The 18,537-nt window shown below is 54.7% G+C and overlaps 10 protein-coding genes across 18 annotated transcripts; 7 read left to right on the top strand and 3 right to left on the bottom strand.

The window, feature by feature from the left end:
• Positions 1-376: 376 nt before the first annotated feature.
• On the top strand, positions 377-1,489 carry KVP17_001405 (uncharacterized protein; the record flags this gene model as incomplete). Its single annotated transcript, XM_068516779.1, has 1 exon — positions 377-1,489. One exon carries the CDS (start codon positions 377-379, stop codon positions 1,487-1,489), a length of 1,113 nt encoding a protein of 370 aa, XP_068377897.1.
• Positions 1,490-1,604: 115 nt separating this feature from the next.
• Positions 1,605-3,344, top strand: KVP17_001396 (uncharacterized protein; the record flags this gene model as incomplete). Its single annotated transcript, XM_068516765.1, has 1 exon — positions 1,605-3,344. One exon carries the CDS (start codon positions 1,605-1,607, stop codon positions 3,342-3,344), a length of 1,740 nt encoding a protein of 579 aa, XP_068377883.1.
• A 31-nt stretch (positions 3,345-3,375) lies between these two features.
• On the bottom strand, positions 3,376-8,771 carry KVP17_001401 (uncharacterized protein; the record flags this gene model as incomplete). 3 transcript variants are annotated; one of them, XM_068516774.1, is made up of 9 exons in its annotated part: positions 3,376-3,607; positions 3,636-4,270; positions 4,299-5,660; positions 5,687-6,976; positions 7,006-7,069; positions 7,098-7,417; positions 7,447-7,579; positions 7,608-8,556; positions 8,585-8,771. In XM_068516774.1, 9 exons carry the CDS (start codon positions 8,769-8,771, stop codon positions 3,376-3,378), a joined length of 5,172 nt encoding a protein of 1,723 aa, XP_068377892.1.
• Positions 8,772-9,131: 360 nt separating this feature from the next.
• Positions 9,132-11,627, top strand: KVP17_001394 (uncharacterized protein; the record flags this gene model as incomplete). 3 transcript variants are annotated; one of them, XM_068516759.1, is made up of 3 exons in its annotated part: positions 9,132-9,146; positions 9,173-10,952; positions 10,981-11,627. In XM_068516759.1, 3 exons carry the CDS (start codon positions 9,132-9,134, stop codon positions 11,625-11,627), a joined length of 2,442 nt encoding a protein of 813 aa, XP_068377877.1.
• A 105-nt stretch (positions 11,628-11,732) lies between these two features.
• Positions 11,733-12,314, top strand: KVP17_001400 (uncharacterized protein; the record flags this gene model as incomplete). The annotated part of the gene is made up of 1 exon (XM_068516771.1): positions 11,733-12,314. One exon carries the CDS (start codon positions 11,733-11,735, stop codon positions 12,312-12,314), a length of 582 nt encoding a protein of 193 aa, XP_068377889.1.
• Positions 12,315-12,401: 87 nt separating this feature from the next.
• On the top strand, positions 12,402-13,926 carry KVP17_001409 (uncharacterized protein; the record flags this gene model as incomplete). Of its 2 annotated transcripts, XM_068516786.1 has the most annotated exons (3): positions 12,402-12,610; positions 12,639-13,581; positions 13,609-13,926. In XM_068516786.1, the coding sequence occupies 3 exons, from the start codon at positions 12,402-12,404 to the stop codon at positions 13,924-13,926; spliced, it is 1,470 nt and encodes a 489-aa protein (XP_068377904.1). The 2 variants fall into 2 exon arrangements, with proteins under 2 accessions (XP_068377904.1, XP_068377905.1); XM_068516787.1 differs by lacking the exon at positions 12,402-12,610 and having other exon boundaries at positions 12,715-13,581.
• Positions 13,927-14,501: 575 nt separating this feature from the next.
• On the bottom strand, positions 14,502-15,727 carry KVP17_001408 (uncharacterized protein; the record flags this gene model as incomplete). Of its 2 annotated transcripts, XM_068516784.1 has the most annotated exons (4): positions 14,502-14,624; positions 14,652-15,072; positions 15,100-15,307; positions 15,334-15,727. In XM_068516784.1, the coding sequence occupies 4 exons, from the start codon at positions 15,725-15,727 to the stop codon at positions 14,502-14,504; spliced, it is 1,146 nt and encodes a 381-aa protein (XP_068377902.1). The 2 variants fall into 2 exon arrangements, with proteins under 2 accessions (XP_068377902.1, XP_068377903.1); XM_068516785.1 differs by lacking the exons at positions 15,100-15,307; positions 15,334-15,727 and having other exon boundaries at positions 14,502-14,891.
• Positions 15,728-15,806: 79 nt separating this feature from the next.
• On the top strand, positions 15,807-16,790 carry KVP17_001402 (uncharacterized protein; the record flags this gene model as incomplete). Its single annotated transcript, XM_068516775.1, has 1 exon — positions 15,807-16,790. One exon carries the CDS (start codon positions 15,807-15,809, stop codon positions 16,788-16,790), a length of 984 nt encoding a protein of 327 aa, XP_068377893.1.
• A 79-nt stretch (positions 16,791-16,869) lies between these two features.
• Positions 16,870-17,656, top strand: KVP17_001398 (uncharacterized protein; the record flags this gene model as incomplete). 2 transcript variants are annotated; one of them, XM_068516767.1, is made up of 2 exons in its annotated part: positions 16,870-16,990; positions 17,019-17,656. In XM_068516767.1, the coding sequence occupies 2 exons, from the start codon at positions 16,870-16,872 to the stop codon at positions 17,654-17,656; spliced, it is 759 nt and encodes a 252-aa protein (XP_068377885.1). The 2 variants fall into 2 exon arrangements, with proteins under 2 accessions (XP_068377885.1, XP_068377886.1); XM_068516768.1 differs by having other exon boundaries at positions 16,958-17,656.
• Positions 17,657-17,698: 42 nt separating this feature from the next.
• Positions 17,699-18,166, bottom strand: KVP17_001404 (uncharacterized protein; the record flags this gene model as incomplete). 2 transcript variants are annotated; one of them, XM_068516778.1, is made up of 1 exon in its annotated part: positions 17,699-18,166. In XM_068516778.1, one exon carries the CDS (start codon positions 18,164-18,166, stop codon positions 17,699-17,701), a length of 468 nt encoding a protein of 155 aa, XP_068377896.1. The 2 variants fall into 2 exon arrangements, with proteins under 2 accessions (XP_068377896.1, XP_068377895.1); XM_068516777.1 differs by having other exon boundaries at positions 17,699-18,121.
• Positions 18,167-18,537: the final 371 nt, after the last annotated feature.

Here is an 18,537-nt window from a genome sequence, read left to right on the forward strand (position 1 = left end):
GTTGCCGATCGCTCTTGCGCCGGTATTGCAGAGCTGCTTTTTGATCCTCTTCTGTAAGGACCATGAACAAAATGTTTACATTTGGTGATTGTGGGGTAGTGCGCCTCAACTGGGGACATGTTTGGTAGCCTTATGACATAAACCTGGCCACGCTGGGATTGCCATATGCAGAAGGCGTCAGAAGGCATCAGAACGTGTCAGAAGGCGTCAGAAGGCGTCAGAAGGCGTTAGAAGATGTCAAAAAGAATCAGATGGGGTCAGAAGGAGCCAGAAGGGGGTCAAAAGGAGTCAGAGGGGAGGTCAAAAGAATCAGATGGGGTCAGAGGGCCGTTGTCGAATTGAATCATTCTTTTCCGATCTAATTACATTTTCATTGATGCACATCATTGACCGCTTAGTGGACTCACCGCAGGTGGCAGCCCAATCTGTGGCTCCCTTCGTTGTGACTGCGTGCCTGGCGTATGTGCCTATGACGCATTACGGCCAAAAATGGATGGAGAGCAGACCACCTTTCCGACTCCGGACGCCTTTCATTCTGTGGAACTTCGTTCTCTCCCTGCTTTCTTTGGCAGGCGTCGTTACGATCCTATGGAACGATCCGAGGTGCGTCGTCAACCGCGTGTACCCAATCTTTCAGATGACCAAGTGGACCAAGCTAACACAGATTCTATTTTGTCTGAGCAAAGTGCTGGAATTTGGCGATACAGCGTTTCTCGTCCTAAAGAAGAAGCCCGTCATATTTCTGCACACCTACCACCACGTGACGGTCAGCCTGTACTGCCTACATGCTGTGATTAGCCTATCGACAACCAGCCATCTGTTCGGTCTAGTAAATCTCGCTGTCCACGCTGTTATGTACGCCTATTATGGATTGGCGGTCTTCGCGTCAGGCAGCCGCATCCTGCGGTCGGTGCGGCCTTGGATAACGCGACTGCAGCTCTCCCAGATGCTCCTGGGCGTTGCCGTGTCCATTAACACTATTCACGATCCTGCAACCCCGGCCTCCACCCTCAACAACGCGTACCTCTGCGTGGCCATGTACGTCTCGTACGCCTACCTCTTTGGGGATTTCTACATACGAAACTTTCTGAAGGGCTACAATTCTCACGGCGTTCTCTGGTGCGCCACCGTGGTCTTGGCCGCGATCTGGGGAGTGGCCACCCTCACAAAGAGACGCCTTGTATGTCTCGCGCTGATGATAGCTGCCACACGGCATTTCCAATCCCTCCGGTTCGACCTTCAGTGGTGGAACCCGCTGATGGCTGAAGACGGGTCACTGCGGCGAATTTGTGTAGAAGCGGACCAGTGGTTGTCTGTGAAATTCGTGGCGTCGTTGGTGCTGTCGGCAGCGCTTTACCCAAGTCTACAGGCGACTGGTTGCATTTGGGGTCTACGATTGGTTATCGAAGCTGCTTTTGCGTTGGCACGGCCAAGGCCAGATTCGGTAAAGCAGGAGCCAGAAACGGACGATGCCTCCTCTCATGAGTAGTGCTGTCGTGAGCCACGGTAGTGCTGCTTGTCATTTTTAATGCCTCTGTATTTCACCAAATCACCGTCAGTCTTACACGATATCTCGTCTTTTCGCGCGTCATCTCGTCTGAGCAATGTGGATATTCACCCTTGTCTTCTTCACAGAGTCCCTCGCCCTAAACATGCCTCTACTCGAGCTTCGTCGATTCCTTAACGGAGTAGGCACCCCATCCGGACTCAACAAAATACCCATCAGCGTCGCAGGGTCCGGCGGCTACATGGCACAGGCTGAAGCACTTTGCATTTCTAGCCAGGCGAGCCCAGGGGCTCACGCTTTCTGTTCTGCAGCCCTGACCAAAGCTCGACCCGCGGTGCTGGACAAGGCACTGCTCTCGCTGCTGCGGGCGACCGCGCACGTGAATTGCGGATCAGACCCCTTCTTCTCCGTGTTGGCCGCTCAGCAATTGCACGGCGCCGAGGGAAGCGACGACATCGTGGCCCAGGCTACCGAGAGCTTGGGACGCAGTTTGACGAGCTGCGGAGACCTGGGGAGCGCGGCTGCGCTGGCCATTCTGACAAACCAACCTTCAATCGCCCAGGCTCGGTTCACCGGTGCTAAGACCGCCGGGGTCACCTTCCTCATGGTTGACGAGACCGGCAGGTGGGACTTTCAGGGGCAAGCGCTGCTTGGCTACCTCCATCTACTGGGGCACATGCCTGCTGCGAGAGAGCGCGTCATTTGTGGCGCAGCTTCGGCCTTGTATTTGGCGCCGCTGGTCACGGAGCCTGCTGATTTAGCCGCCTTGGTATTGATTTGGGAAGTCGCAGCTCACATCTCCGACTCCAAACAGGTCTTAGAGGGCGATATGAGCATAGACTTCAGAAGCCTACTCACCGGCACCTTGGTTCCCTCCAGCTCCAAAGACGTGCCCCCTGAGGGAGCGGGTCCAGCTCCGGCGGCACCTGTATTTCGACGAGCGGCAAGATTGGCGGCGGAGAAGATCCAGTGGCGTGGCGGACCTGTGACCGGAGCCCTCCTGGCTCTTGCCCAGACTTACTACTCGGATGGTCCGCAGTTGGTGACTCCTGCAGAACGAGGCGGATACGCCTTCTACACCAAACAATCCATGGGATCGGATCTCAAGCCTGCAGTGACACTGATGCACAGTGGAGATCTACATCTAACGCACACTGCCTTCTCTGTCGATTCTGAGGCCAAAGGCGTCACAGGCGTGAGCTGGAGAGGCCTTCCGGACCACGTCACAGCTGTAGGGCTGGTGCCTATCAACGCTCAGTGGGGGGCAACGTCGTTATCCAATGCACAGAACAGAACAGGCCTGCAAATCTCTCCTCTACGTCGACTTCCTGGGAATGTTCGAGTCGTGTTTGAGTGGATCTACAAAGACGAATTCGCAGTCACAGAAGGGATCACCGTCACCAACACCCAAATAGTTTACAACGCACAGCTAGACTACTACAGCGGCGCTCAGCACATCCGATTTCCTGTGCTCCAGCAGAGCGCCGGCATCGAGTCCGAGGTGGAGGTGAGCCCCAAGGCCGTCGCTGTCAACTACAGAGGTGTCCGCTGGACTTATCGGTGCCCTAACGCGAAAACGGTTGAAGTTACAGGCACCGCAGTCACTCAGGACTCCGCCGTGTACCAAATCGCTGAGTGTCGCTTCGAACCAGAGACCGTTATGGACATGTTCATTGACTTCTCAGAAGGCAAAGGGTCGCGAATGCGACTCGTTCCGGCCTCCCTCATCCTGACCGCGCTGTTTCTGTTGGTAGCGATTCTGAAGCGCAGAAGTCATATCGAATTGAGGAAAACTGGTGACTCGTCTCCCTCAGGGGTGAAGCGTGACCTAGTGTGATCGCTGCTGTGTCCTCTAATGCGTCGACTTGTTAGTTGGGCAGTTTCGAGGCATCCTCTGGAACAGTCATCAGCGGCCTGCTCGACTTGTCATAGGAGCACTCCTGCTCTGCCTGTTGACCATCTCGAGATAGGGTAAGTTGCTTGATCATAGGCCCAAAACGCGTAACCAGTACCTCTTGCACCTTAGCGCATACAGCTGAGTTCGTTGACTTTACCAATCTTGTCAGAACGCAGTAGAGGTCGAACGCAAAGTGAGGAAGGCTGGATTGTGCACAACCTGCGACCTCACTTGTCATCCGAGATAACGGAAAGCATACAGTCTCCCAGAATGTCGTCCCGGATCGTTGCCACATGCATCGCCAACTGAGCCGAATCCTTCTCGTGTGGGTGAACAGCCTCAAGCGCCAATAGATTATCCGCAACCGCCCCAAAAAAATCCACAAACAGCAGAATGATGGTCGTTTGCGACGGCGAACCGCGTGGGAACAACGAAACGTGATGCCTCATAGCTGCTCCGTAAAGTTTGAGACATAGCCGCTCATGTTTCATGAGCCCTGGAACGGATCGAACGTCGCGAAAGAAGCCCATCTGCTTGAGGCGTTGCCGCCCTTCGACGTCTGCGTCAAAGGCGAAGGTGTCCACGAAACAGTGGTAGGACAGGTACGTCACAGCACACAAGACGTCCACCGGGGGCACGGTCTTGGCCTTTAGGGAGGTCAGAAACACATGCAGAATCTCCATCAGCTCAAGCAGCATGGATGACTGGACCAGCACCATGGATTCCCGAAACTCTACCACAGATATCTCCTTCCGTGCCCTGTAGAGCTCTATTGGACGCAGCTGACTGTACACCTCTTCTAAGCAGGTACGCACCAGACCCCACTGGTCCTCACATAGCCCGTGATCAGAAGAGACAACCAGGAGCTGAATGACTGTTGCCATCAGGCCTTACACAACGCAACGCCTCCAGAATGCGGCGGAGAATGAAGTCGGACACCTGGTGAGAGTAGCCTCCACGAAGGGCGGCCGGTACCACCAGAGCCGCCGTCAGCGTGAGAACCTCCACGGAACGATAACCTCTGCCCGCCTTAACCTCGTCGCAGGTAAAGAAGGTCCAGGCCTGCAGCCAGGTCTCCAGTAGGTGCAGCGGCCCTAAACGCGTCAGCGCGTCTTCCCAGGAATCCACGTGCGGGTCCAGAGGGCAGTCCCGTGCCGGAGTCCGAGCTGGAACGGAATCCGCCAACTCCACCACTCGTGTTACTAGAGCGCCGAAGCCGTGAGTCCCTGAGAGTAACTCAGTCCACATGTCATCCGTTATCAGGCCGAGGTTGCTTTGGACTACGATGGACAAACTGCTCAGGGCCGCGGAGTGTATGGGTATTGAGATGCCCTCCAGCAGTCCCACCAGCGCCAGCTGATTACACACGTCACGTACCATATGAGGGTGTCGTGGCCAACGCAGCAGTCGAACCCCAGCTAATTCTTGCTCATCCTGCGTGGTTAGAATGGCATCTGTCGTCAACCTAGGAGGGTCCACATGTGGCGTGGCGATGGCGGTCAGAGTGGCTATGGCCATCAGAGGGCAACGAGTATCGGATCTCAGGCTCTCCACGTCCTCCGTGCTCTTCACCATCCAAGGCGACACTGACGCTATTCTGCCCAGCAATGGAACCAATTCCGTCCATGCAGCGCAGTCCTCATTGTGACGAATTACGAAGCCAGTAGCGGTTAGGACGTTTACCCAGTAGTTCCGAGCCAATATGTAATCGGGGCTTCGCATGACCTCCTTTTCGAGTCCGCTCATTGAAGCGTCCAAAGATCTTAGAACCATCGGGAGGCGACACTGTAAAACATTCCAATGGGTTTGAATGACGGCGACGAAGTATTTCACACTCAAACAAGAGTGTTCGAAGCTCACAGAGCTGCTATTTACTAGGAAGTTGAAGCACAGGAAGGCGTCGCTGACGTCGGGAGCGGACTGGTGCCTCAGCAGGCTGCACACCAGGTCACGCCAGGCCTCCACGGCCCAGAATCCGCTCATCTCCGCTACCGCGACACTTCGAATCAAGTCATCCAGGATCGGAAAGAGGCTGGAGGTGAAGAACTCCGACTGGGTGGCTGACAGGGTCTTCGATCCTTCCAGAAGACAGATAAGAGGCCAGACATGAGGAGGGTCGCGAGCCAGATGCAACTCCGCCACCTTCTTGAACGCGAGGAAGAAGTGCCGGCAGCTCGCCTTGCTCAGCTTGGTCAAGGGAAACGATCGAAAGTCGACAGCGTCCTTCTCCAGAAACTGTGCTAGGACTATCCCGTTCTGTGTTTTGGGGTCCGAGGCCTCACAAGAGCGTCTCCCTGGCAGTGGCCTGCTGCGGATTCCAACGGCGTCCTCACGGCCGACTCAGGAGACGAGTCGCTTTCCACAGTGTAGAGGTTACTCGGATTCTTGTCGTAATAACGTGCTGCAGCTAACAATCGCTCGACCTCAGAGGCTGAATACAGCACTGCAAACCAATGAGGCCCTATACCAGCAAAGTCCTTTCTGATACAATCGAGTACTGCAATGGTGGCCCGGATCTCCTTTGTCCCCATGTGAATCTTGGTCACTGACTGCACATGTAGACCTGCAGTCTTCGTAAGCGCTGCCACTACAGCCCCACAGAGTTCCGATATCCGGTAATGACACGCGATATGTGTGACATGACGAAGACCCAGCACGCCCAACACCTCCTCGGTGTCACAGGTGGAGGTTTCCAGAACATAGGCGTGGGTAGGGAGGACACTCCAGAGCAGCTCTGATATCACCACTTCGAAACGAGCCACAAGATCGTCGACATGAAGATCTCGACTCAACAGCTGGCCGTCCTCCTCAGACGTCAAACCCGAGTCGGATTGGTTTCCGAAGGCTTCAATCCACTGCTGTGTCTCCCGCAAGAATACTTCCTGGCGTCGACGCCCGATCGTCGACTGCGAGAACCCCAGTGCCACCGCCAGCGACGTCGACGCTTCGACGGCAACGTCTGCTCGCTGCCTTCGCGTAGCATCTTCTTCCATCACCCACTCTTCCGCGGTGATCAGGTCGTAGAGGACCGAGAGGTACTCTCGGGGAAGGTCCTCGGATCCGTTGATGCCAGCGTTGTTGCGAATGAATTGCTCTTTGGTCATTTTAGATTCGGGTCGTATCTCACGGGAGTGAGCGTCGGTATGCAGCATGATAAGCGAGAACGTCAAGACGAAAGCGCAGTCGCTAGTGAGGATAGGACTGTCCTCTGGTCTCCCCTCGAAATAGCAAGTTGCGAACTGCTCAACGATTCGCTCTATTTTCTGGGCCTCAGCAGGCAATCGGAAATGTAGTAACAAAGATCTCACAGCTTCATTGATAGGCATGCCCTCAAAGTGTAGCTCAGAGATATAAATTCGCATGACGCTTTGGCAGAACTCAGAGTGCTCACCCAGATATCCCCCTACCGCTCCTTTGGGAAGTCCTCGGCACCGTAGAAAGCGTGCCACGCAAGCTGGATCTTCCTTCAGGTACCCTCGGGCAATTAAAGTCTCCACCCCTTTCTTGGGGTTGGACTCGAAAACGGCAAGGCACTGGTCGTAGTTAATCTTCGTCCGTCGACGCGAACGTAGCTGCATATGTGGGTCCCGCGGCTCCTCACCGCCGTACAGGCGACGCTCGGCGTCCCTAGCCGGGAAACGGCGTCTGCCCACAGGGAAAACGAGCTGGGTGTGCTCGCCGCCCTTGACTCACAGCACCAGCAGCGTTACGACCTCGAGGGCCTTCCTCCGCAACTCGACCACCTGGTTGGTTGAGCATCCGAGGAGGTGGTTGTCCAGCCTTCCCTGTGCCATCTTGGCGACGGTGTCCACGAGGCGATAGCCTGTTGCAGGCCTACCCAGACTAACGTCGTGCAGTTCGTAGACGTCATGGATCAAACGCGGATCCCGAAAGAATATGTTCTCCAGAATGTCAAGCGTAGCCCTTTTTTGTGCGAAAGGCGACACGGGCGAATCCAGCAACGGCAGCAGGAATTCCTGACACAGGCGACCTACTATTTCGGGTTTGCAGCGCTGCGTCGTCGTCGACGTTCCCCTCCCACCTTAAGTTGAGAACAAGTCTCCTCGAAAATGAGGAAGGCCAGAGAATGGACTCGAGAACTCTGATCTGCAAACTGACTGAGCAGTACTGGAATCAAATGGGTCTCGGCGAATTCAACCAGCTCGGGGTCATGTCTGAATGAGTGCCTTCTGACGCACTCACAGGCACTGATAGGAGTGCAAGACAGTCCAAAGGAGTTCCAGCGCCAGCATATGGACCTTGGGCCCCGCGATCTGAGTTTCCTGCTTCGGGAGGCAGCCGTTTTTGCAGATAACAACCGCCATCTCCACCGCCAACCTGAGGAGTTCAGGGCGTAGGCACCCCGCACCTTTGATTCTTCCGCTGCTCCTCTTCGCGGGGGCTTCCTCGCTGACGACCGCCTTGAAAGTCGTGACGCGTTTCTCTCGCCAGCTGGTGGATGGCGATTTAAGGAGCTCACCTCTGCGGGTGGTAGGATTAGAGCGTCGCAAAGCCTCGGTTACCTGCTTTCGCAGCTTCTTCAAATCAACGCCGACGATGTCGTCTGTGGCGTTCATCATGCCGCTAACCGCAGTACTAACCTCAAGCGCCACCGAATCTGATGACGCAACCTGCTTGGTCAAGGACACCAGAGGAAAAAGAACGCAAAGAGTCGAGTTCATCTGCTGCGTCAAAAAGGCCGTCACATTGGAGTCTCTTGTCTCCGATGCCGTTCTCAATAGAAAATCCAATACGCTCAGCAACCCGACACCCGTTACGCTATCCATGTGGAAAAAATACGCATGTGCCGTGATGCATACTCGTCGTAACAACGGCAAATCGACACACTCAGAACCGATCACTACAATGAGCGACAGCAGCAGCTCCTTCACTGAAGAGGGCCTTGGGCAAACCAGCTTCTCGACCAACACTGAAGGCAAATCCCAGCCCGCGTAGGCCCGGGTCAGCTTCTCGATGGAGGAATAGTCTCCTTCCTCTGGACGCCAGGGTGACGACTGCGTCTTTACCACAGATCCCTTGGGATGAGCCGACTCCCAGGTGTCGCGGTCGACCTCCAGACTATGGATAGGCGGACATTGCAGTATCTCCTCCATGATCTCCATACACAAGCTTGTCACCTTCGGAGCTGGGGCTGAGTTCGAGGGGCCTGAGGCGCCCACCTTGGATGAGGCTCTGGCAAACCGGAACCACGAGGCCGACGTCAGCGGTCTGTGCGGCATCCATGACGAGCGTCAGAGCATCCACCGCTGTCTTGAGGTTGCCTCGAAGGCAAGTGAACTTCTTAGGTATGTTGTTCAGCAGCTTCGAGTACAATGGCAAGGCTCGCTGCCCGAAACTAGCAACCATGACGTAACAATACAACAATTTAATGTCAGTCTCTGTTGTTCTTTGGGTATCTGGACTTTCAGATTCAGCGTGGCAGTAGGACAATTATCCGAAGACGTGGCACCATATAGCCTATCCTTATCAGTCACACACGTCTCTCGTACATTGCAAGTTTGCTGAGCAGTTAACCCTTCACTTGTCGTTTTTTTGGAATCTTCAGCCAAGCGATTATCTGTACACTTGAAGCCTGTGGCGATTTTTTTTCTGAAGGTCCTTCGAGCCTCTGAAGCCTGCGTGGAAGTGTGATAAAGCCATGAAATGTGACTTCGAACCTTTACAGCTCAACATTTTCTCTTGTTGAACTGCAGATATAATTGAATTATGTCGTCACCACAGGTAAGATTCTAGGCGCTCCGTCACAGAAGGACACCAGTGAGCTTCCCGAGGGGGGAAAGTCGTCACTCCCCCTGAAGGGCCCAAGGAAGCGACGGCCGAGGAACCGGAAACCAGGGAATGCAATTAAGAGTGATTCAAAGCGAACCGACTGTCAAGCTGAGACGACAGTAACGCCGAAAAAGGCTCGCAGAAAACGCAAAACGGTTGGGGTGAAGACACCTGACGCCTGCAAAGAATCAGCCCCCATTGCCGTGGACGTATGTACGACTGACGCCCAGGCGTCAGTCCCGAAAAAGAAGCGACAAAGGAACCGGAAGAAGAAGGCGCCTGCCTTGCCAGTTGAGACTCCACAACCGCCGCCTCCACGGAAGAAAAAGCGGAGACGCGCCAAACCGCAGGCCACTCTCCGCCAATTCGGTATCCAAGGCGCTCGAGCGTCGTACAATCCAACTGTGACGGCCGACGTACCCCTCAATGAGCTACTGGAGCTGAATAACTTTACTACGGACACTGAAGTGGCCAAGTTCGCAAAGCTATACGCGGATTGCGTAGTCCTTCGACCCGAGCCAGAGTCCGACGAGGGCTCAGAAGGTCCTGTGAATAGTGAGTCGTCTTCCTTCGTTGATGAGGGCTGCTCGGAACCTCATGAGTACTCTGATGATGAGGGCTGCTCGGAAGGTCCTGTGAATAGTGAGTCGGCATCCGTCGCTCATGAGTACTCTGATGATGAGGGCTGCTCGCTGGAGACCTCCGAGGTACATGGTAGTCACGAATCCGCTGCTGCTTCCGTTGTGCACTTTGACACACCTTTAGCCTCTAGTTCGAAACCAGATGTCGACTCTGACGAGTCCTCCGCTGCTGCTTCCGACCAAGACATTGATCTCGCTTTAAGGCCCTACATACCTACACGGTCCAGCCATGTCATCGGCTTCGTTATGAAACCGTCGGACCCTGACATTCAAGAACGAGTCGCTGAGTGTTTTCCTGCAGGCCTCGTGTGTCTGCTGGCTTTCCCAGCTTCCTATCCCAGTGCAGCCACGGCGGTAGAGGTACCGAGGCTCAATATTATCAACAAACACGAAGTAGACGACTTCATCGCGGAGGCTTGCCAGAGGATATTTTCTACTGAGGTAACAGCCTTGGCAGAGGAAACCACTAGAGTTCACGCGTTCCGCGGACAGCTGCGACCCTCACAGCTGTTTTGGGCCGTCTCTGGAGTCCGCGCTGTCGACATGCACTTTGCGACGATACTGCGTTGCTACACGCAAGCACTCAGACGTGCTGAGTGGACCTCTGAGGACCAGAAGGCCCTGGAAGACGCGCTCGTGTACTCTAAGCACGTGAAGGAGCCCAAGCAGAAGTGGAAATTAATAGCTCAGATGGTGAAGACCAAGAACGCCAAGCAGTGTATCGCTCGATTTCAGCAGCTACACAAACAGGCGGTAGCCTCCAGAAAGGCTGTAGCGCCAGCGCCTGACGAGAAGGAGGACACGTTGAATTCGAGCTGTGACAACGCGATTGACTTCGAGATCAACGACGAGGAGACTGGGTTTGAGGTCCCTCCGGCCGACCTAGCACCCAGCTCCACCGATCAAACCCTTACTCTGGAAGAGGTCACGAGCGTTGGCGTGAACCTGTTTCAACTCGTAGCGGTCAGCCTGGAAATCTCCTGCCAACGGTGTCACAAGAGGCCCGACTTCAGAGTGGGATTCCCCGTCAAACAGGGAGTTGTGGAACCCAACGGGGCGTTAGTCGACTGCATCCGCTGCGGCCTGCGAACCGGGGTTAAGGCCATTCCCTCACTAGGTGGGTGTAGGCGTCGCCACTCACGCAGCTTTCGGCGTGGGTCCCGTCGTCCTCCGATTCCAAGCGATCCAATGCACCGTCATTGACATCCTACCGTCGGACTTCCAGGTCACTTGTGGAACTTGCGATGCGTTTGTACGTATCAAGAGCGTTGGCCAGGGGCTGACTCGGATTATGAAGTGTCCGCAGTGCCACTCGTCTCTACGGTTCGGTTTTGGACGAGGTGTTGTTGGAGGGCAGCCAGCGCAACTAACGCAGGGTAAACCCTTGGCGTCGAAACGCAAGAAGCAGGTACTGCCCATAAAATTGGGGACTGCGCTGCCTAACAATGGCGTCTGCAAACACTACAAAAAGTCCACCAAGTGGTACCGATTTCCGTGTTGTGGGCGTGTCTACCCCTGCGATGTCTGTCATGACGACACAGAGCAGCACGAGTCAGATTTCGCCTCTCGACTTATGTGTGGATTCTGCTCGAAGGAACAGGCGAGCAGCAATGAGCAGTGCTGCTCGTGCAACAAGATGCTCGTCGCCAAGTTCAGCGCTCATTGGGAAGGCGGAAAAGGATGCCGTAACGCTCAGATGATGTCGACCAAGGACAAAGCGAAGAGCCGCCTTCTCCGAAAGCAACGCGATGAACGGCGAAAGCGTCTGGTGGCGGCAGCCAAGAAAAAGTAGGTGATCTATAAAGTTAAGGATGGTACAAAGGAAAAAGACCGATGTGACTCGGACGGCATTTTATGGGTGGGGTAAGCCTTAGTAAATATTCACAAATATTCTCTAATGACTTTCACTCTTACCGCGCTGCCCTACGAGAAGACTGCTCTCGCACCCCATATCTCCTCCAAAACGTTGGAGTATCATCACGGGAAGCACCATCAAGCTTACGTGAACAAGCTCAATGAGCTGACCGATAACAACAAAGACGGCAAAACGTTGAAGCAGATCATGGCGGAGTCCACCGGAGTTCTGTTCAACCAAGCCGGCCAAGTGTACAACCATAACTTCTACTGGACCAGTCTCAAGCCGAACCCCAAATCTGAGCAAAACTTGCCTCATGGACGAGTGGCCGAGTTGATTAGTAGGGACTTCGGATCTTTTGAGGAGTTCAAAGCGAAGTTCTCTGCGGCTGCCGGCGGAGTATTCGGCTCTGGCTGGGCCTGGCTGGTCGTCAACGACGACAGACTGTCCATCGTAACCACCTCTAACGCTGCCAACCCCCTCAAGGAGGCTGTTCCACTCTTGACGTGCGACGTGTGGGAGCACGCGTACTACTTGGATTATCAAAATTCTCGCCCTCAATACGTCGCTGCGTGGTGGAATCTGGTCAACTGGGATTTCGCTAACGGGAACCTCGAAGCCTGAAGTTGTGTTGCTTGCGTCGAGTTAGATCATATTGTTGCACAGTTCTCCAATCACTTCATTCTCGAAAACCGCGGAAATCGTTACCTAATGGTGTCTACAGTGTCAGTTGTAAGGCTTACCTGCTTCCACTACATGTACGGCCTCCTATGTGGCTCTTGGGGCCTGATAATACTGCCCCGAGAAGCCTCACGGCTTTTCCCCAGGACCCAATCGGTCGTTCTGGGCCTCTCACTGGTGATAGTGGGGCTCTCCCAACTGGTCTGCCCTGTTGTCGGCGCCTTCTCAGACTCTCTCATGTGAGTACCAACCTCTTGTCCCACGCAGACGCCCCGCAGTGCTGGACAAGAGGAGGCCCTTCCTCCAGATTTCTGGGACTCTAGCGTGCGCGTCCTGTCTTTGTATGTGGGGTTGCTCAATATTCTACCTTCGGTACCTCTACTACTTCTTCCTCTTATCGGCTATGCTGAATTTGAACGTCCTGTATAGCATCGTCTGCGCATTGGTACCAGATTCGTTGGACGACGACTTGACTCAGAAATCGTCATCCATTGTGGCTGCGCAAGGCCTCTTGGGGTCTGCGTCAGGCTTCTTGCTGCTTCTGGCCACGTCTGGGTCTGACTACCACTTCATATATCCCGTCTTCGTCGTGATAATGGCCTTCTGTCTCCGGCAAACTGAACTCGTGGCTGAGCAGCTGGCCCGGGCTCCGACTCCCCTGACTCCTTCCACCCCATCGACGTCCGCTAGCGACCGACGAATTCGGATGGTCAGTCGCGCTTTCTTCGACTTCGACTTGGACTCAGGGGATCTGGAACTGGAGGCGCTCACAGACGCCAAACCCGCTGTCGTCTCTGTCACAAACCCCTCAGCGGATGACAGGTTACCTCTTCCTGTGCGCTTTGCACGGTACGTACGGTCAGATTTCGATCTAGCGGACTTGAAAGAGTGCTACACAATTGATGTATCCCACTCCTACGATTTCTTGTGGGTCTTCTGTGGGAGAACTGCGTATTACGTGGCTGTCTCGGTGCAGGCATTCATCCAGTACTTCCTCCGAGACATTGTCGGTACTCTGAACGAGCACACGCAGCAAGAACAGGTCGGGTATGTGGCATTGGCGTCGACGTTCTCGGCAGCTATCTGCGCTTTCCTTTTTGGACAGGTGATGCAGCGAGTCAAGCACATGCCCCTGAAACCGCCGATCTACGCAAGCTGCTTCATCATGGCGCTCGTTTACGCGGCCTTCGTATTGACCCCCTTCTTCTCAGTAGGTTCCCAATGATCCAAACACCAGAACCGGCTCGCGTGGATTCTGTCCGTCTCCGTACTCTACGGAGCCGGGAATGGCTGCTTCCTCTCGGTGGACTACGCACTTGCGATTGAGACTTTGCCTGACAAGTTGCGCCCGGCGCAAGCGCTGGGCATCTGGGGCGTATCTGGGTTCATAGGCAGTGCCATAGGGCCCCTGCTGTGGGGTATCTTCCTGGCACTTGATCGCGCTGACCCTCCACAAGTGTACGGTCCTGGTGGCTACGCGGCCATGATGGTGGGTGGCGTCACCTTCACCATGGTGGCGGCTATATTCGTTGCTAAGGTTAGCGCTGTGAGCTAGCAGTTGACATTCGCAGCACCTTGACTGGATAAACAGGCCTCTCCAGCGAGTCGGTTTCCACCTGACTCAGCTTTTTTACAGTGGCCAGGCCGCTGGAAATACGTCCGAATATGGTGTGCTTGCTGTCCAGCGTTGGCTGGGGCCCTAGGGTTATCAGAAACTGAGACGTGTTGGTGTTAGGGCCGCTGTTGGCCATAGAGAGGATTCCGGCACCAGTGTGCCGCAAGTGGGGGTGGATCTCGTCGTCGAAGCTCTCGCCGTAAACGGATGCGCCTCCACGTCCTGTTCCTGTGGGGTCTCCTCCCTGAACTACGAATTCCGAGACGATCTGGATTATAAAGGAATCGGAGGCTCACTCGGTGGAATGGGGTGTTATCATAGTAGCCTTTCTTTGCCAGCTCGTAGAAGTTGTGACACGTTTTCGGAGCGTGATCCCAGTAGAGTTCTACCTCGAAATCGCCTAAAGAGGTATACACGCTCACACTCATCGACAAAAAAAACAGGGTTTTAGAAATTCGACAAGAATGAGCTTCGGAGAGCTGGGAAGGGAAGGCATCACAAATCAACTTACTTCCTTATTTGGCTGTCGTGGACCTAATTGCAACGACTGCCACGACACCAGCTAAGGCGTGTCCAACCACGTTGAGCCAGGCTTCAGGCACCTTACGGAGCCGGAATCGAATGCACCAAACGGTAGTCTGATTGAAATGGCCGGCTGTTCTCACCAAGCGTTGCCTCGCCCACTCGGCACAGCATGCTGTACCCAAAGCGGCTAGCAGCCAAGGACTGGCGGTTGGCGCCATCAGCCATGATAGCAGCAGCAACGCGAGCGTTAGAACGGCAGTGTCCGGATTGAATTCACAGTGGGGCGCCACTCCCAACAGAGCCAACACCACCGCAGAGGGGCAGCCGAAAGCACCGATACTCAGGCCTGTCGTAAAGCTCGCGCATCCCGCAAGCAGCATCTCCCGCCCGGGGACTCGGTCTTGCAGTAGGGCGGCTTGACTTACACCGATAGCCACCCCCAGCAACAGGAGAAACAGGGGCGATAGCGTTGACACCAGCCACACGCACACGAGGGTCGTGAGGGCCACGGCGGCGGCCAAACCGTCGAACGCGGAGGGAGCTCGTTCGTGTCGTCGATCGCTGGGTCATGAGGGTGTAGCGGCTCACATGACCACACGAGACTCGGTGAAAGGAGCAGGAGGGACGAACGCAGACAGCTGCGCGTGACTGGTTTCGCCGGCGACGTGAAACAGGGCAGGAGCCGCATTGGGCTTGATGGAAGCGGAATCACAGGTTTCCGACGAGAGCGCCACAGGTCTCAACGTGAAGGGAGCCGCTGAGACTCTACTCAGGTCCTCCTTGGCAGCGCTGAAACCTGTGTAAGATCCGAGGAACCCCCACAAGACCGCACTGCCCAGAAGGCGCAATACAGCGCCTCAGTTGCAGTAATTGCCGCCAACAAAGCACCAGAGGTGTGCACAGCCTGACCCAGCAAGCACCCAAGAGTTCCAACGGGCAGGAGTCTCCAGTAGCGTCCTAGCCCACATTGACGATTGCCTAGTATCCGAATCAGTACACGCGAGCCGACAGAGGCGAGGTTCACCCTGAGAGAGCAGGCTGTGGTACTCAACGCGGGGATTAGCAGGAAGCCTGGAGGGCGGCTGAGGAAGAAGTTGGCTGCTGGAACGAGGATAGCGCTGGCCCAGAGTTGGGACGCAACGTTGGACTCCTGCAGCATACTACTGACTGTATCGCTGAGGCCGCTCAGATTTCGTTCGTGGAGGCCTTGGCTCATTGAAATGACGAATACACCACCTCAAGAAGAAGCAAACGAGCGTTGATCGAAATCATTTCCCACATAAATAAAAACTCAAATGAGAAGATTGAATTGCCTTCCCCCGCTTCCCCTTACGACCGTGGTCAAAGTAACCAGAAGGTCTCCCAGCGATATTAAATCGAAGTCCCAATCGCGATGCAAAAGGGGTCAGAATGGGGGTGTAGATCGGGCTATACACGATTCTCGCAATGGCTCATTGGTGTCACTGCCCGAGCCACTCACGCAGCTGGGCTTTCTGCTGGAGCTAGACCAATCTACAGAGTCTGTGTGGACTTTGACGGCGTCGAATCCCCACACTCGGCAACTTGTGATCCGCTACGGAGCACGTGCCGTTCAGGAATACTGGGAGCTGTATGCGTCCCTTCCCTCCGCTCGTGTTTTGCGGTTGGTGGACTTGTTTGTGGAGGTGGTTGGCAGGTTTGTGCTGAGCAGCAAGGTCCTTTGGGGTCGACTTCAAGACAAGGTCCGGATCGCTGCGCTGCTCGCCTTGCAAGCGACATGCTACGAAGACTTTCAGCTGCCCCTAGCGGATCTACGCCCGGCAGCCGCCTGTCCCAAACTTCCGTATATATTTCCTGTGACGCCAAAAGACGTCTGTAGACTGCGCTCTTTGGATTTGGCGAATAAGGGAGGCACGGGTCCGCTAGACTTCGTTAGCAGATACTGCCGGGCCTTCAACGTGCCTTCGTTAGACTTGAAGCGGATCGTTGACTGGGCCTGCGCGCTTCTTTCCGTCGCGGCGTTCAAGCTGGCTACATTCCCTGAACTTATGTTTTCAGACGCATCACTTGTTGGAGCAGTTGTGTTCTATGAAGGCCTACATTATCCCCACTCGCCTCGGCTTCGGTTACAGGGAATACCCTCCGCTGATGATATCAGACCTTTCCTTGAGAGTTTGACGAAGAGGCGGAACATGTCCAGCGACTTCGCCAGTCTTGATACTGTGGTTAGTAGTCTGGTGCGAGCAACCGGTCCCGGAGAGCCATTCGAAGCGTGCTTCTTGGCTTTTGTGCCGATTTGACCGCTACATGTTGTCATTCGTTAACTTCAATTCCGCCTGCAATCTGAGATTCGAAATCGCCATATCGTAATCTGTAGTCATGGCGAATTGGTTGCAACACCTGGATTCGTACTGCAGCGACGTATTCATACCTAGATGCAAGCTGGCTATATCCGAATCTCGGAAGCATGGCGGCCCGGAGTACTTCCCATGGCAGCCAGGTGGAAACTAAGGAGTGTCTCGATGCAGCCGGAGACTACAGCAGTGACGATGGCGGTGTCGATAGCAGCGTGGATGGCAGTGGTCAGGGGGGCCTCGATGGCAGAGGTCAGGGTGGCCTAAATGGCAGAGGTCAGGGTGGCCTAAATGGCAGTGGCCGCCTCGATGGCAGTGGCGGCCTCGATGGCGGGGGTCAGGGCGGCCTCGATGGCAGTGGTCAGGGCCCCTCACAAGCTGAGGCAGAGATCCCGGGGCCGCCCTCCCCTTTGGAGAAGAGCTTTCGAAAGGCGGCGGACAGCTCTGGTCGCTGCCCCGTCGACCACATTCCCAAGCTGTGCTGGAGTATAGATCGTGCACCGAACCAAATGGATCTCGACAGACTTTCTGTGGAAAGCGCTGGAATGGTGACGTTTCAGCAATTTCAGCAATGGTTGACAACCATTTCCTACAATGATGAGACACCAGAAAGACTAGAAGAGGCATTCTTTTACATAGACCCGAAGAAGACTGGATTGGTCTCTAAAGCTCAACTGTATCATTTGATGACAGTTCTAGGCGACAAACTCGATCACCGCGATGTGACACGCTTGTTGCAGATGACTAACCAGCAAGATGACGATCCTGTAGACTACCGCAAGCTTCTCCGCTGGTTGCTGGCAGTGCACTGAGACGACACTCATGTAAATCGGGACGGTAACGAATCACGAGAACTATTCCGAATCAGACGAGTCGCCAGCGAGAAGCTTACTGTTGGCTTCCTTGGCCTGGCGCTTAGACTTGCTGCGTTTCTTGGCTTCCAGAATTTTCCGTTGTTCATGCTCATGCTTCTTGGAGGCGCGGGCCATTTGGTCCATTGTGCGGTCCTTGACGGTGGCACTCTTAAAGACCACTGTTTTCTTAACTTCCTCTCGCCGGAACTCCTTGCACTTCAGGAGACCACTTGCTATGAGGGAAGGCCTCAAGAGAGGTCCGTCAACGTCTATTCCTGCGCCTTTGCGACCGGACCACAATTTCTCGAACCGGCGGGCCATGTGAGGTTTGGATCTTGACAGCGGAACTAAATCAAACAGCAGCATATTCTGCGCGTGTAAATGCTCCACTCGCTTGGTCAAGTCCTTCCGTACTGTGGCCATCACCGGATTTTCCCGATTTTCACTGTTCCAGTTGGTGACGGACATTGTGAGTTGGCGCCCATTGTTCTTACGTTAACTTTCATGGCTGTGACGCCCTGTGTTAGCGACCTGTCGAAAAGAGTCGAGCTGAATCTTGAGCTCCATTTTCGAAGGGAGCTCTCTGTGTCCTATTGCAGCCGCGGTTGTTTTGGTAGATACAGCCTTAGAACTGGAGTAATCTCGGGTTACATACAGTGGTGCACACACAGAACCATTGCCTTTACTAAGGTGCCACTCGTCAACAAACGTTGGTAATGTTACTTAGGGCACGGTTGGCACTCAATCGCTTTCAATCGGTACACTGGCAAAGCGCACACACTGGGAAATTCACACTGCACACGTATTTGCGCCGGCAAAATCAATTGCGAATGTGGACA

Source organism: the organism of the source record quoted next, assembly GCF_019968985.1.
Source record: "MAG: Porospora cf. gigantea B chromosome Unknown PgB_NODE_169_length_31750_cov_117.216, whole genome shotgun sequence".
Classification (NCBI taxonomy): Eukaryota; Apicomplexa; class Conoidasida; order Eugregarinorida; family Porosporidae; genus Porospora; species Porospora cf. gigantea B.